This window comes from Harpia harpyja, chromosome Z (genome assembly GCF_026419915.1).
Source record: "Harpia harpyja isolate bHarHar1 chromosome Z, bHarHar1 primary haplotype, whole genome shotgun sequence".
In the NCBI taxonomy this organism is placed as follows: domain Eukaryota; kingdom Metazoa; phylum Chordata; class Aves; order Accipitriformes; family Accipitridae; genus Harpia; species Harpia harpyja.
In genome coordinates, this window is record NC_068969.1 from 39,020,257 (window position 1) to 39,036,538 (window position 16,282).

The 16,282-nt window shown below is 47.7% G+C and overlaps 1 protein-coding gene across 1 annotated transcript in view; it reads left to right on the plus strand.

The window, feature by feature from the left end:
• The window catches only part of MUSK (muscle associated receptor tyrosine kinase), a 56,331-nt gene that overhangs the window by 19,497 nt on the left and 20,552 nt on the right, over window positions 1-16,282 (plus strand). The window contains exons 6-9 of the mRNA XM_052776571.1: window positions 6,547-6,671; window positions 10,544-10,703; window positions 12,228-12,234; window positions 15,050-15,316. Of these exons, the coding sequence (XP_052632531.1) occupies window positions 6,547-6,671; window positions 10,544-10,703; window positions 12,228-12,234; window positions 15,050-15,316 (559 nt within the window). The remainder of the gene's footprint in view (window positions 1-6,546; window positions 6,672-10,543; window positions 10,704-12,227; window positions 12,235-15,049; window positions 15,317-16,282) is intronic.

Consider the following 16,282-nt stretch of genomic DNA (forward strand, 5'->3'; position numbering starts at 1 on the left):
GCGATGCAGTCTTTCACAGCTGAGAAGTTCCTGTGCTGGCTGGTGCATTTAGCATTATATGAGTCCTTCTGCTGATGCGAATTGTCCTACCATCCATAAATCTTGGAGTTCACCCTAGAAAAAAGTTACCTTGAAAAGCTCTTGCCTTGCTAAGAAAATCTTGCTTTGATATTAGACACCAGAGCTTAGAATCTGAAGGCATATGCTTCAGGATGGAGATGTTGTGGTTTCCTCCATCTCCCTTCCACACAGATCTTGAGTTGTCCCTGCCGTCCATCTCATAGCCTCAGGCTCCAGGTTGAGTATCTATGTATTGCTGTGCTGTCTGGCCTGTGCTGCATGAGGTGTTAGAACTACTGTAAGCCCCAAACCTCCCAAATCATGTATCAGGAGCCAGAAGAGCTTGGAGATTTTGAGATTTTGTACAAAACGTTGATATTTCAAATGCATTGGGGGGTTCTCCTCCCAGATTTCCATGGTAACCAGGTGAGGGGCAGGCGAATGATGACACACTGCTTGCTTACAGCACTTCTGCAGCTTACTGTTCTGGGGCCCACACCTGATAGTGTTGTTCCCTGGGAAATAATACAGTGGTTGTGTGCATTTCCTACTGTATTTGTACATTTTTTTCTTTTGATAATCTGTATACACGTGGTTCTCTGGCAATAAACATGTTTGGACAGGGATTAAATAAAAATAGGTAAGCAATTTGATAAAGATAAGTGGACGTGTCTCGTATCAGCTTTGCCTGTGTCATTTTGCTCCTCTTTGTGATTACTTGGTAGTTTTGCAGAAAGATAAATATTGCAGTTTTGGTAAGAAATACTCAGAGATCAAAGCAAAACTGACCTTGCAGTTATCTTGGGATTTAATTATTAACCCAGCAGTTTTGGAATTGGGTGGGACGCTGGCAGCACACTTTGAGCAGTGGCAAAGGTACAATGTGAGTAATTCCCATATGGAGGCGTGTGGTGATCCATGTGCAGAGCCTGTCACTGCGAGAGGAGCTGCTGACTGTGCTTACTGAAGAATTTGTTTGTTCTTCAAGCTGGGATTCGGTCCCATCATGTCAGCTGCGGAGACTGTGCCTCACTTGTTCAGCCCTGGCCCTTGGCATGTGATTATCTGCTGCACACAGCTCAGCGCGGCTGTCTCTGCGACTGCTGATGCACGAGTATGATGTGCGGCCTGTTCTTAGCCCCGGTATTTCAAGACTTGTTGGGATTTTACACAGATTAATCTGAAATGTCAGAAAACACAAATACTGTGGATTTCTATGTGTTTATAAATGTATTTGTCAGACCTCCCCTCATCTCTCACCAGTGGGAAGGAAATGGTAGCCCCTCTGCTTGTTATCTCTCCTTGACTGCCTGCTTTAGACTTGTCAGGAAGAGTGAATGGATGTGAGATGAATGAATCTGAATGGGGCTTTAGACGACTGGACTTCTCACTGGCAAAAGACTGCCAACACCTTGGCACAAGTTTATGGTTCTTCAGAGCATATAGGTGGAAAGCATAAATGATTTTTTACGGATTAGTAAGAAAAGTCCAAGCCCAGAGAAATCCTCTGTAGGGAAGGAGTCTTTTCAATCTTTCACACTTCAGGTATGAAAGAGCTATAGGAGCATGGGTGAACGTGAACAAAAAAAATGCTTGCAGTTTAGCTCCTAAATGCTTATGCATGAATAGTATGCAGTACAAAGGCTTTGCCAGGGTATTTATATCAGGAAAGTTTCCGAGGCGATGTGTAGCTTACCAGTTCCCCTAGAAATGCAGACACATTTGTTCTCAACATGGCACCCGCTGTACCAGCAGAAAACGCCTTTCTTGCACATAGGAGTTGCCTTTACCCACCATGTTTTGCAGCTTAGCTGGAAAAAAAAAATTTGGTGTAAGACCTGACTGTAATCACCCAAAAGGCCATTTTTCATGGTAAGAGCAGAACAATCGGGGAAAGTGGAGCAGGCTGAGATATCAGATGTGACAGTATGGACACACCAGGTCTGGCTCACGTGTTAGGCCAGGCTCAGACTGCGGTGGGAAGGGAGTGTGCACCCACTGTTGCCAGGCGGTTGCTAACACAAGTTTAGCTCTTGGTGGCCTTATCTCAGTTTGGATTATCAGGTAGGCTTTACAGTAATCCAGGACTAGCAACAAACTCCTGGGCATGAATACGTGCAGATGTTGACAGGCTGGGTTAATTCACGTACACTGGCAAATGTTGCTCATGTTCTCTGAAAGTCAAGGTTCACCAAAGGCAGTGGAGGCTCTGGAAAAAAAAAACCCACCCCAAAACCAGTGCTTGACTGGGCCTGATGTGTCAAAGCCAGTGTTAAGGCTTATGAAACCCTGGCTAAAAGGGGTGTCTTCCTGCAGTGGGGCTGCACGCATGAGGGTATCCAGTGAGTTCTGGGCATCACTTTTCCTTTCCTGAAAGCAACAGCATGGCCCCAGGCCACCCAGGCTGCTGTCTGGATGTGACTGGCCCAATCCAGCCTGTTTTAACAAAAAACCAGGCGTTACCCTGTCAGGGGGGAGGCATCTGCCAGGACTGCAGGATTGGGCCCCAAACCCTGGAAATGAAACACAGCTCAGTCAAAGGCGACGGGAAAACAAAGTCACCTGGAAAGAGTTAGCCGTTCAAACTGGGGGCTGGGGGGGGCCCTGCTTTAATCTTTTTATAGTATAAAAATTTTCTGACTGAATTAAAGCCCTACTGTTTGGACTGGATGATGTTACCTAATTCTCAGAAACGAGAGCAGCTGGCCACAGTGCAGATACCTCCTAGCAAGCTCTGCAGTGCACATCACATCATTTAGCAGGGCTGTAAAAGAAAGGACATTTATTAGGGGGCTTGGGAATGAAACTTAACGTGCTGGCTTGGCCTTTAGCTTGCTGGATTTCACTTCCAGCTCCTCTGTTTTATTTTCTACTTAAATAAATAAATAAATCAAGCCCCCTTCACCCACTGTCCCTAACTGCTTTTTGGCATGCCTTTGGGTAAATCCTGTGCTGAGATCCTGGAGGTCTTGATGTGAATGTTGTTAACCTTGTGGTGATCTAGCTAAACAGGCAAAGTTCCTGGCAAAATCCACTTTTGGGAGGATATGGAAAAGGAGGGCAAGTAATGGAGGTGTTAAAAATCACCTGATTGTTGGGAATTTTCACTCTGAGGCAAAATGAAACCAAAATGATGTCCTGATCCCACCAAATAATGTGAATTTTACAAACATTTATTGCCATTTCCTGTTCCTTCTTCTCCTTGCCTTTCAGCTGCCTCTCCCCACCAGCTGCTCAGGTCGGCCCTATCAGGGTAGCCATTTCTTCCTCACCTTCGTGTCTTTTCTTTCCCTGTGTAATATGGTGAGGGGAAAAAAAGTCGTAGTTTCGGGGCCTGGGTTCCTCCATTTACCTACAGGACAGATTTTCTTCCCCATGCAATTGCCAAAATGGACCTTAAGCTCTTCCTGGCAGTCTTGCCCTGCTTTGCACTGGTGGAAGGTGACACTGGCAGCCCTCACACAACCCACCCTGGCTTTCCCACAGCACCAAGTTTGCCAGCAACAGCAGTGTGTCGATCATCTACCCATAGATGATGGGGCTGAGAAATAGCTGATGCTATTTTTTTTAATGCTGTTTCCCAAAGTGATGAAGAGCTCTTTGGAAAATATGTCCCTGGTTGTGCCAGTCAGCAGTGCTCCAAAACCTGTTGGGATGTGGGGAGTGCAGCCCTTGTTGCAGGGAATTTCTCACTTAAAAATAAAATAATGTAAAAAACCCCAGGTTGTTCCATTCACAGTATCTAGAGATAAGTGCTTAAGTTAAATAGCTAAACTTTAAGTAAAAGACTTTTAAAAAGCATGCAAATGTAAGTACTTGGAATGCTGAAGTATTAAATCTGTAACTTCAGTTTTGAATGTCCTGGAAATGCACAGGGTGGCACTGGGGGTAGCAGGCGCTTCCATTCTTCCACGCTTTGGAAATCAGCTTATTTCCTTATAGGCTCACTTTTATTTAGCCATCCCTCCCTGTGCTAGATAATACACTTGCACTACTTTCCACAAGAAACATGTGGATGCTTAGCAGCTGTCACTGGATTTTTCATCCCAGTATTTGTGTTTTAAGCTTGAATGGCCTGACCCTTTGCCTTCTCTATGCTGGCAGATGAGTGCTTATGCCAGCAGTGTGCTGGGTTACTAAAGCAAGTGCTGTGATCAGTGCTGGAGGCAGGACCCCTGGGAGTGGGATGCAGCTTTCTGGCCTCCCCGCAGGTGCCATGAGTGAGCTGGACCAGCTGCCGCGCTCGCTGTGGCTCTGCTCCCCACCTATGCAACTGCCATAATTTTCAAAATGCGCCTTTTTTTCTCCTGGCTGAAAGATCCTTACAGATTTTGGGAGAGCAGCCAGTAGAGAGGAGGGCATATGGACCTGTGCCTGGCACCAGCTAATGGGCTGCTGTTAATTTGTCACTTCAGTATTAATTAAGCTAGGCAGGATCCGAGGAGCAGAGTTGTCAGGTGGGCAGGGTCCCAGTAGCACACTGAGAAACCAACAGCAGCATGAGAAAAGCACCAAGGGCTGTATTCCGGCTCTAGGAGCTAATGTGCTGGTTTTAGCGGGAGCTGTGTGCACATAACGGCTGCCAGGGGACAGGCTCAAAAGTTTAGTATTTCTCCGAATGAAGGATAATATGAGCTTGGCCCAGGGCACTCGTGGCTGAATTTGTAACCATCTGTTGTTAATAGCCTGAAGTGAAACTTCAGGCAAAGGTTTCATTTCTCTTATTATTCATCAGGAAAGTCCCTGGCCAGTGACTGCAGCTTTCCTTGTTAGAGGTGGAGCTTTCTACCTGCTGCCTTGCTGAGGGGCAGGGGGGATGCAGCAGCCCTGATGCTGCTCTGCTTTGAGTTTAAGCAAGTGGCACTGAGCATCGACAGTGAGGAACTGCTTGGAGACCGTAGAGGAATTAAGAAGCTGAATATAATACGTATTCTCCCACCCTTTTCACTTCACTGACATTAAATTTAATCTTCCTAAAAATCCCTGCCCAGGAGCCTATTGAATGGCTGTGCTCCTACGACAAAAAATTTCTACCCTGAAATGTACTCCTAGTGTTGCCTATCCACGAGCAAAAGCTGGTTTTAGGCTTTTTGTTAATACAAATCTCAGCCCCTTCCCAGACCAGGACTGGGTGGAAGGACTACGTGGAAAGCATATACTTTTTTTATTCCAACTGAAATTTTGCAGATGAAGCCTTCCCATCCCAAATGGCGTGGACAGATGTTCATTTTCTGAAGGGACTCTTATTGGTCTCCTAATTGCTCTGCATTGGAAGTCTCCATCTGGGAGCAACCAGTGGCCAGTGCCAAGAGGTATGTCGGGCAGAGACACAGAAGACTGTGATGTGATCAGATATGTTGGTAAGAGGAACCATACAGATAGCAAAAGTCGCAAACAAGTTATCATCAGGCTTGTCTGAGAACTCCAAGAGAAACTCCCCTGCTTACTAAAATTTCTGATGGAGACTTTTAGTCAATGCTGAGCAACCCAGAAGGTAGAGAGCGAGCGTTACTCACTAAGCACAAGAAATTGGAGGAAGAAATGGCACAGAGCTATTCAACCTGCTTCTGCACAGACATTAAGGCATCTCCATTAAAAATTTTGGGTCAAAACTCAAATGTTCCATATGGGAAATGTCTCTCTTCTCTGCTTTCCTCTATGTGGTCCAAGTACAGCAGCTGAAATACAGCTTGTGAAGGCCATCAGAGTTGTGTTTCTGGATCGAAATAAGTTTTCAGCAAAAATACTTCACTAAAAGAAAATTTCTCAGGGCAGGGAGGCACTTACCTTGCTTATCTTCAAACTGCCCAGTAACCATATTGCCACAAAAGAAGCAAGAGCAGTAGAGATGAAAAGTCACTTTAAAAACCTACTTTCCCCCTGCAGTCTCACCTTCTCAAAATCTTTGCCAGCCCTTCCTCTATAACCTGATGTTAGACTCTTACCCCTGAGGGCAGGTTGTCATGGCATGGAAAATGCCGGGCTTTGCATCTCTCCATGGTAAGTCCTAATCACTGCGATCACACTGAGGAGCTCATCTGACCCTTAACCTTCATGGTATGTGACTGCGCTGGTGGTCCCCTTTGATGGTTTTGAACAAGTTTCTCATGAGATCACCCTTGGCAGGGCAGCATGGTAACTTGCCACTTATTTGCTGTAAGCTGTCCCATCTGCACGCTACCGATGAGTTTGCCCTTGGTTTTTTGCACATTACCTCCTCTGAGGCATCGAACTCGGATGATGTAGAAATTTCCGGAGGTAAAATTTTGGTCTGTAAGGTGCAGAACATAACCACACCACTCACTTTCTTTCTCTTCCTTGTCCCTCTCCCAAGACTGTCACTCACTGGGAAGTCTGTGCTACGCTCCGCTTTTATTCATGGGGCCGTGGCTTATTTCAAGACCTATTGGGGAGGAAGCATCTCCATGCCAGCACAGCCTCAGCTTTACATTTCTGTTCAACTAGCACCTCTGTCTTCTCCTGCAGTTTTTGCCAGGATCCTGAAGGCTCCTGAATCCCAAAATGTCACCTTTGGGTCCATGGTGACGTTGCGGTGTGCTGCGACCGGCCTTCCAGTCCCCACTGTCACATGGCTGGAAAATGGGAAAGCTGTAAGTGCCTCTTTTTTCATTCTTTTGGCCCTGGAGGCTGCTAGCATCTGGAAGCACAGCCCAGGGATTAAAATGCAGGGCTGGGAGCCAGCGCCTGTGGTTTCTATTCCTGCCTTACTTAGTGCCTTGCTGTGCAATCAGGTTGAGTCCGCCTCATCTCCCTGCTGCAGTTTTCTCCTCTGCAAAACACTCTCCCCCTTCTCCAGGGTGTTGTGTGGGTTAATTTTTTAGGGTCTGGGAAGCCCAAGATGAAGGATGCTTTAGATGCTTACAACCTTCCTCTGAGCCAGGGTTTCTAGGACTTCATCGTGGGTTTAAGTATTTTTGCAGCCACCCCTCCTCTCCTTTCTCCTAATGTGGTAACAATAACATAGCAAAATTGCTTATTTGATGAAATAACACAAACCAAGGTAGTTAGGTAGAGCAAACTGTCTTGAGGCAAAATACCTGTGGGACAGCATATATGCACAGCACATTTGCAGGTGAATAGGTGTGAAATTTTCTAGACTGACCTAGGTGACGCGCTGAAGTATGTCACCAATTTATTCCTGGCTAGAAGCATGTCCTCAAGAAAGGCGCACCCTCTTCAGCGGCAGGCACCAAGAGATGCAAATCCACTGCTTCTCACAGGAAATTGTTCTGTGGTCTAATTATCCTGACCATTTAAAATAGGTGCCTGCATTGAATTCATCTGGCTTTCATGTCCGTGTGTAGGCTATTGCAATGCCTTCCCTTCAGCTGAACTGAAGAGCCGTTTGACACCCGATATTGCCTCCCCAGCAGTGAGCGGTGCACCACAGTCACAGCAGCTCTGCAGCCTGAGCCTGCCATGGGTTTCCTCCAGTCTTGATATGGTTATGGTGGACATGTTTTATACTCTCTGTGGTCTTTCAACCGCTTTTTTAAGGATGTGAGCCCCAGGGCGTGATGCTGTGGAGGCAGGTGGAGCAGCTGCAGCTTGCAGGCTGGCACTTTGCCTCTGGTCTTTCTCATTGACCCCCTGTCAACCACAAGTCCTTCTGGCCATCAGCTGGCCATGACCATTCTTGTGGACTTGCCTGTCCAACAGAACGAATAAATCGTCTTGCTCAAGTTCCTTACTTCAGGAGGCTATCCCCATCCTGCTCTGTATCCCCTCTTTCCATGTATTAAAATACATTATTAAGGAGCCTGGGCTACTCTGTAGGCTGTCTTGCCTTCCTTATCTCCTCTAAACCTTGTTGTGTCCTCCAGTCTGATGACAGCTAATTTTCAATATTCCCTCGAAGTTGCTAGGGAGAACAGCAAAGGGATCAGATCAGCCTCTGCAGAGCCCTGTGGGTCCTCAGTAGTTTCTGGAGATAATTATTTTGAGACAACTGCAGGTGTGCATTCAAGACTTCCTCCTCATTGGGGAAGAAACCTTTTGGGGTATCTGGGGTTCCCGGCAAGGGCAGAGTATTTCCAGAGCACAGACCGCTGCTCTGCCAAGCTGTCACCAGTGCGTTGGTACCACAGAGAGCTATGTGTGAGACGATGCTCAGCTCCTACCTGGGGCCGCTGCCTGGCTGGTCAGATTCACTCTGCCCCATTCCCGTCTGCAAGGCAAAGTCCAGTCCCTGGAGGGTGGTGCTCCAGACTGCCTCATTTTAAATATGGCAAGGAGACCTTAACGAGAACCTGACTCTGGGAAAGTCAGGCCAGGAAGGGGGTGGACTGAAACTCGTGCATTTGAGGGCTGGCTCACAAGCAAACAATGGTGAGTCATTTGAAGATGCAGCGTGCCTGCGGCATTATGGTCTCTGAATGCTGACCTGTAATTGTCCTGAGGTTTAAAGAGTGGGAATCTGCAGAGGTTATTGAGATGCCTTTGAAGAGGAGGATGGAAACTCCTCTGCGCAGCAGCTGCCTTGCCTACCTAAACAGAAACACAATTCCTTTTCCTCCCACTATGCACCATGGGGCATCATGGACCTTAAACTGTAGTTTTCCACACCACAAAGAATAAGTGACCCAGGTGTGAAGAGGTGTCTGCTTTGGTGGTGGCTGAAGTGGCGTTTTAGAGGCTAAAAAAAGACCTGCTGGAAACAAAATCTCAGGGAACGTATTTGAAAAGGGAAAGGAATCAATTAAGACAAGGGAATGGCTTGAGGTTCCCAGTAGAGTAAACAACAGCTGGCTGGTGTGGAAGTCCTAGGCACAACTACCTGACACTTTCACCTGTGATTTTTCACAATATATGTGACCACGCATACTGCTCGTACTGCTTGCAGCTACCTGTGCACCCTTTTCTTCCCATGGCCAAAGCCAGGAGGAACAATCCTGGCTCTCCATGCTTACCAGGCAGAGTCCAGCACTGCCGGGAGGGGCGCTAACAGATGGGGTATGCCTGAGGGGTAAAGAGGGAGAGAGGACTGGATCAGCACAAATGGCTCAGAGCAAGCGCCCACCTCTCCTGGGTAGATGCTGGAAGGCAGGGGCAGCCTGTAAAGAAATTCCTCCTTTCCACCAGGAAGGTCCCAGCGGTGTCTTAGTGCTGAGTGGTTTCTGGGGAGAAAAAAAATCCTAAAAATAAATCTGACCAGTACTGTAACAAAAGAGAAATTTGTGAGAAAATATTCCCTGAGTCCCCATCCACCTGAACTGAGGTCACAGCATGAAGCCAAAAAATATCCCTGGTCCCTCCATTTGCACAGTGACCGGCATACCACCCATCCTTGATGCAATACTTAAAATAACTGTGTTGGTCTGGTTATTTAGTGATTTCTTCCCATGCACATTACCTCACCACAACTCTAAGTTGAGCTTGAGTGAGGCAAAACAAATACATTAATTTCAGCATTTTGTTTTCAGAGAAACACATCTTTACTAAAGATATGATAAAACACTGATGCATCCTGTCTTGCTTTTTCAGTTACCGCTGTTTATACCTTTGGGAACAGACACAGATCCCATTGAAATCACATTTCTACTAACCTCCAGGAAGGTCAGATTGGTTTCTCTAACCTCTCAGATAGACGCATAGATGGAGTGCTTTGCTGGGATGGATCCAGGGAGACAACTCTCACTGTCCTTAGGGCCAGGACACACTGGTGGGATTCAGGGGCAACTGCATCTCGCTTGAATTACATGTGATGCTTCCTATCAGTATGAAGAGCAAAGGAGGCAAAGTTGCTCCTTCCTACTGCCTTTGCAAGGTACAGTCTTGGTGTACCATGTCCTCCTACTTTAATAAATGCCATATGAGCAGGAGAGCTGTTGGCCAAAATCAGCAGGCTCCAAGCTCATTTACTGGGAATTTCTGACCTGGGAAAAGAGTTGGCCAAAATCACCACATCTGCAGCCCCTTCCATATTTCTAGGTGTGAGATAAGAAAATCTATCAGATATCTGCCAAAGTGTAGGAGTCAGAGCGCTTGCTTTGCTCACGACTGCTTTGGAAGTGTGGCAGTGGTTGTATTAACCCAGAATCAACAACTTCCAAACTATTTTCTTTTCTCCTTCTGTATAGCCATTGTCCACAAAACCATCTTATGCCCTTCCTTGCTAAGGCATGAATAGGCAAACAACTTATGAGAAGAGGTCCTGAGTAATTGGCCAGCTCAATTACATGAGCAAAACTGAGACTACAGCCCTCTGAAACTGAAAATTAATTGCAGAAGTATTGCTGAAGTGCAAAATAGGAGAGGTCTTTAACATTTGCTTTTGTCTGTGAAGTCAGCTGCTATGAAAGCACTAAAATAATGCCAGCAGCTTTAGCTCTTTGACACTTTTATCTGCTTGCTACATCTCTCTGCCAATTTAAATGCTTGGGGCTGGGTCTCAGGTTTTTCCTTGGTTTGTTTGTTTGCCTTTGTTGGAAATATCACTGCACTGGGCTTTTCGCTGTCTTAGGTTTCTGCAGGGTCTATAGCAGAAAGTGTCAAGGACAGAGTGGTTGACTCGAGACTGCAGGTGTATGTCACCCGACCTGGCCTGTTCACTTGCCTTGCCACAAACAAACACAGCAAAACTTTTGGAGCTGCAAAAGCCGCAGCAACCATCAGCGTTTCAGGTATGCTGGGAGAGAAGGGGTCATTAGTTTTTTACCCTTGCAATCGCAGTCCTAGCTTCCCTGCTGGGGGAGAGGAAAGGGGTGTGAAGTAATCTGAAGGAGGAGGGAAAGCCTTGGAGAGCTGATAGTGTGCAGGAGGCTAAATTTGAGTACAAGCGCATCCCCCGCCAGGCTATTTGCTCATATATGCTTACACTTTGGAGACTGGCACTGCTGTCATTTCCTGAATGTTTGATGCCGTCTTGTACTTTGTGTCCCAGAAGCACACTTGGTAAGTTCATCCATGTGGAGGAAGTCATGGCCATGACCCAGCATTGGTATCACCTAACAGCAAGGTGAAAATAGCTTTTGTGAGCAGTTTGGCTTCTCAGATGGTTGCATCCAGAAAGCAGGGAGGTTGCTGTCAGAGCAATACCGTTCCTGGGTAAACTCTGCTCCCAGGTACATCTCCCAAACAGGGAAAGGATGATCCAAAGAGGAGAAATACCGATGGTCTGAGCTAGCTGACAGCATTTGTCACACCAAGAGAAAGGTGGAAGCTTGTGCCTTCCCTCTTGGGACAGGAAAGCAGGGGTTTAGTTAGAGGAAAGAGGAATCACCCTGGACTCCAGACATGGAGTGGTAGCCCTGGTCCTGCTGTCAACGAGACACGCACCTGCCCCTCTCTCTGTGGCTCAGCTTCTGCTCTGTTGAGAAAATAACCATGCCCTTTCTTACACCGGGCATTGAGACCTAGCAGCAAGCTCTTCCCCATAAGACACTCAGCACTTGTACCATATTCACATCCCCACTTCTGCTTTTAGCCCAGGCAAGGCTTTGCCCCACAAGGCATAGCTGCGAATGCAGTAGGGAGGGCAGGTGCCTTAGGCTGGTGACAGAAGCTGCACTGCTCTTCTCCAGGCTGCGTGTGCTCAGCAAGAGGGGAGCAGCCCCCCAGACCTGAGCAGGAGGCTGCCATGGCCTCGTCCCAGCTTCCAAGGGTCCCAGGGCAGAGGTGTCCCGGTCCGTGGCCAATGCTGAGCACCTCCTCCCCGTGCTGGCGCAGCCCAGGTCCCCCTGGTGCTGCAAGCGTGGGGCACAGCAGTGTGCCTGCCCTGCTCCTCCAGCCCTGGTTTCTCCCACCTGTTACAGATGCTGCCTGCAGTGAGGGGTGCATGGGTGGCTTAAACAGAGAATGCTATGCGCCAGTTATCTAGGACCTGAAGGATAAGGGTAAAGGTGTGGGTTTAGGGTGCAACTGTCCACCTCAGCAAAGAACTGCAGTCAACAATGCACTTCCTCCTCATTCCCTCGCCCCATATGGCATCCAGTGTTGCCCAACACTTCTTCCCCACAAGAAGCTGCAAAATAAGGACAGAATTTAGCTGCATCCTTTTCAGACAGCTTACAGGTCTCAGACAGATTTCCTAGCATGGAATCTTAACTCCCACATCTCAGAGGGGGCAATGAAGTGTCACTGATGTCTTTTCCATTCTTTCCTTCTCCTGGCTCGTCACAATTCCTGGATCTGGTGCCTCTCGGCAGAGTGGAGGTAAGAACGACTTTCTGTGGCTGCCTGGGGGTTTCCTCTGGGCGAGGGAGGAGAATGATGAACCAAGGGGATCTGGTTAACTTGGCTTCAGTGAAGGGACTGGGTTTCTGGATGCCAAGCATGCAGATGAGGTTCACCTGAAGGGTACGCTGAGCTCCTTTATACAGGCATAATTGGAGACTGGGCCCAGGTAGATAAGGATGTTTCTGTATCAAGCAAGCAGTGGATCACACATCAGTAAGGGTGTTTAAAATACAGTAGTAGGCAGAATATTCTGGAGTAAATTCTGTTCACAGTTACACATCCACAACTTCACCGACCTTATAAATTTACAGGCAAAAGCTTAACTGCCTGTTAAACTCCTGTCTGTACACAGCTAATAAATGTATTTTGGTTCGGTGGTAACCAGATTAGGGCAAGAGAAGTTTAGATTTTTGTTCCAAGCAGAGTTATGGATGAGTAAAACCACTTGTATGTGATCAGACATGCACTTTTGCTTAGTATTTTTTTGAGTACTGAACAATTTGGCTGCCTTTTTCTTTTTATAGTCCTAGCGTATTTCTGCATGTTGCACTAGCAGATCAGTCTGGAAGGAAAATGAGAGGTTTAGCCTATGAGCAGGGCTGGGAGCTGCTGGCCTTCAGAGAAAAGAGCAGAGCCTGAGATAACCTGAGCAAATGGCTTTGCCACTCTGCTGGCACAGGCTCCCTGCAAAGGCTCTTGCCTCCCTCACAGGGGCTTGTAAGATTGATTCAGGAAGTTGTAAGTAATTTAGTGACCACCTGATGGTGATGGCAGACTTATGCCTTACACCTGCACCCATGTAGGGGTGACAGATGTGGGAACAGTGATCAAATGCTCAGCCCTTCTGTCCTGCAGTTGTTCTCAACATTTGCTGCATGAAATTCCCTTTCTGTGACAAGGCATTGTGAGAAACATGTTGTTGCTGCTTCTCCATCACAGCCTGGTCCATGTCTTCCTGCAGGTTTTAAAAAAATGAGGAAATGCTGTATTAGCACTGGTAGCTCTTGTCAGGCTGCTTCTGCAGCCCACTGAAGTCAGCAGCACAGCTGCCCCATGCACACCTGTGCCCTCTTTTTCCTCTTGGGCTACAGGAAGGACGCACCTTTCAGATTAAGCACAACAGGCATCATCAGGAAAATGTGAATAATGTGACCTCTGTCACGCCAAGGACAGCTCTAGCAGGCTGCTGGAGGAAGCAGCACAGTGCTGTGGGGAAACCTGCTCTGTGTCAGGGAGATGTCACCATCAGTGACCAGCGCAGGATCCTGGGGGCTGCCTGTATAACATGAAGGGGTGTCCGTGGAGCCTGGGGTGATGCAGGGTGTCACAGCATCTTTGCTGTTTTGGTACCACTTCAAGGAATCAGTGCCTTCCTGTATTTTTTAGCCAGTGTGACATATAGGAAAAAAAATTGACATCAAGCCTGAAGAGTGCAGCTAAACCAGGGCCAGGGAGTGTCATCTGCAGAGAGCAGCATCTGAGAAGCAGAAATTTGGGCATCCTGTGTAAGCCCTCATCCATGTACCTCCAACTTCCAGAAGAAAAACAGCAAGAACCCTCAGGGTTGACAATGGGTGATTATTTGGACAGGGAAAAGAAATAAAAGGCAAAGATACAAATACTCTGCCGGCTACTCCAAATGGTTGGCGTGTTGTGAATTGAACTCCCTGACCCCAGTTACACTGACCAAATGAGCAGTGGGGACAGCTGCACCCAGCCCTCCTCCCTCCCCAGTTTGGCCATCCCCCGCACACAGGGGAGGCTGTTTTCCCAGGTTTCCTCCTCTCCCCCTGCCGAGGGCACTGCATCCCACAGTTTGCCTGAGTGGAGGGCACATCCTCACCCACAGACCTTGCTGCCGCGGGGCAGCCGTGGGAGCCGCTGGGAGCACGGCTGACCTGTGCGTGCCCTCGCCCTGCTGCTCCCTTTTGATGGCTGTGGGGAAGAAGGGAGGGAGGGATGACAGCTGTCTCCTGCTAGATGCAAAAAACGCAGGAAAGATAAATAAACAGCCCACAAAGGAGCTGATCCTGCTGTGTAATTTATTGCTCCAGCATAGCTCTGCCCCATGCTTTGCGGCAGGAGTTTGCAAAGTGGGACATATGGTGAAGAGAGGAGAGGACAGACCTTGCAGGGAAGCACCAGAAAGAAAATTGCAGAGGCTTGTGCCTTCCTCCTCCCTGTTTCTCCCACCCAAACATGCGTGGAAGAGAGGCAGGGTCAGGAGGGATGCAGGAGCCGACGAGGGGCAGGCAGGACCTTGGCTGGTCTGATCTTATGAAGAATTTCCTGGCATGTGTTGGGTGGGACTCACCTGGCTCCTGCTCATCGAGTCCATCCAAAATTAAACTGTTGCTAGTCAGCAGAGCAAAAAAGCCTGAGTTATCACAGGTGTGCAGCAAGCAGCACAGCTGATGTCTACTGCAGGGAAGCAGGAAAACAAAACTTTTCCCCACTCCCACCCTGAGGGCAGGGTGAGAGGCCATGCTAGGTCACGGTTGTGCATAATTGCTCAGTCTTTTTGCCCACTTACAATGCTAGCAACCCTTGGCCAGAGCCTCAGCCCTGGAGCTCACCAGGAGGGCCCTGCGCTCACACTGGGGATCCTTGCAAAAGTTTCATTTTTGGATGGTATTAGCTGTTTTTAGTGGTTATAACCATCTACCCTCTCCTCCACCCTCTGTTAGCTTTACAGATGCCACTTTATTCAGAAACAGACGCTAGGCACCCTGCTCCTGCAGGTGTTTAGGTCTGTGAGTTTACTGTGTGTGTATGCTCTTGTCCTCGACAGCAAGCTGTACAAGGGTGATGCAGGCTACTGCAGCACATACAGAGGTGAGGTATGTAGTGCTATCTTGGCGAAGAACGCTCTTGTTTTCTTCAACTCCTCCTATGCTGACCCAGAGGAGACCCAAGAGCTGCTTGTGCACACTGCCTGGACTGAACTGAAAATGGTGAGTTCATTCTGCCAGCCGGCCGCTGAGTCTCTGCTCTGTAACTACATCTTCCAGGAGTGCAATCCCTCGGGAGCTGGGCCAGCTCCAAAACCAGTGTGCAGGTAAATGAAAAAAAAAGCTCATCTTTCACTTTCATTTCGTGGGGATGTGTAGGCAGCAGGGGAGTGGTGAGGATCTGTCCAGACCTGCAGTAGCACTGAGTGAAAATGGGCCCTCTAGGTTTGCATGGGTTTTCCCTTTGCTCTCTCCTCTGTATGCACAAAGATGACCTGATCCAGCTCTCTCTGTGCTCATTGCTAGGGTACAGACTGACTTACAGGCCCAGACGTCTGTGTTATATCAGGCTTTCAGCAGACAGTGTTGAAAAGAAATATCCATTTGAATGACATAATTGATTTAAATAATTAACATATTGCTATCGGTTAAATCTTACTAGGTCAGTAAGTGGTCATTATTACTGTCAAAAGTAATTGCTTGTTTGGATTTTGACTAAATATGGTCACAGTGCGTGCAAAAAATCTGGCCAAGGCAATACACTAATCATTCAGCACTTCCCACCACAACGAAGATGAAACAAAAAAAGACAACACCACAGACACTGCCAGTGTAATCGTACCTGCTAAACCAAACCTCGCATCTGGCTCTTGTATCCTACCATATGCAGAGAAATGTGCCTTGAAACAGGGCTTGCAGGGGCCCCGAGGAGTCCAAAGCATCTCCCACTACAGCTAATCCACTGCTGACAGGTGTTTGTGTGACACGTCCCAGCGACAGAGGCACTGCTCCGTCTCCATGCAACCTCCCTCATTGCTCCTTGTCCTCCCACCATGGCCACAGAGACGAGTTTCTTCCCTTCCTCTTTGCAGTGAGATTTTATGTCTTCCCCAACTTCTCAGACTAGATTAAAGCAGGTTTTTTTCCAAGCTCAGCCCATAGGTCCTGCTTTTCCAGCCTCTGAAGCTTCTGCTCCTCATCTTCTCTTAAGCAATAAATGTATATAGCCTCCAGCCCAGGTTCTTTTAGTGTTAACTATAACAGAACAATTATTGTTTGGTGTGCCTTGCAGA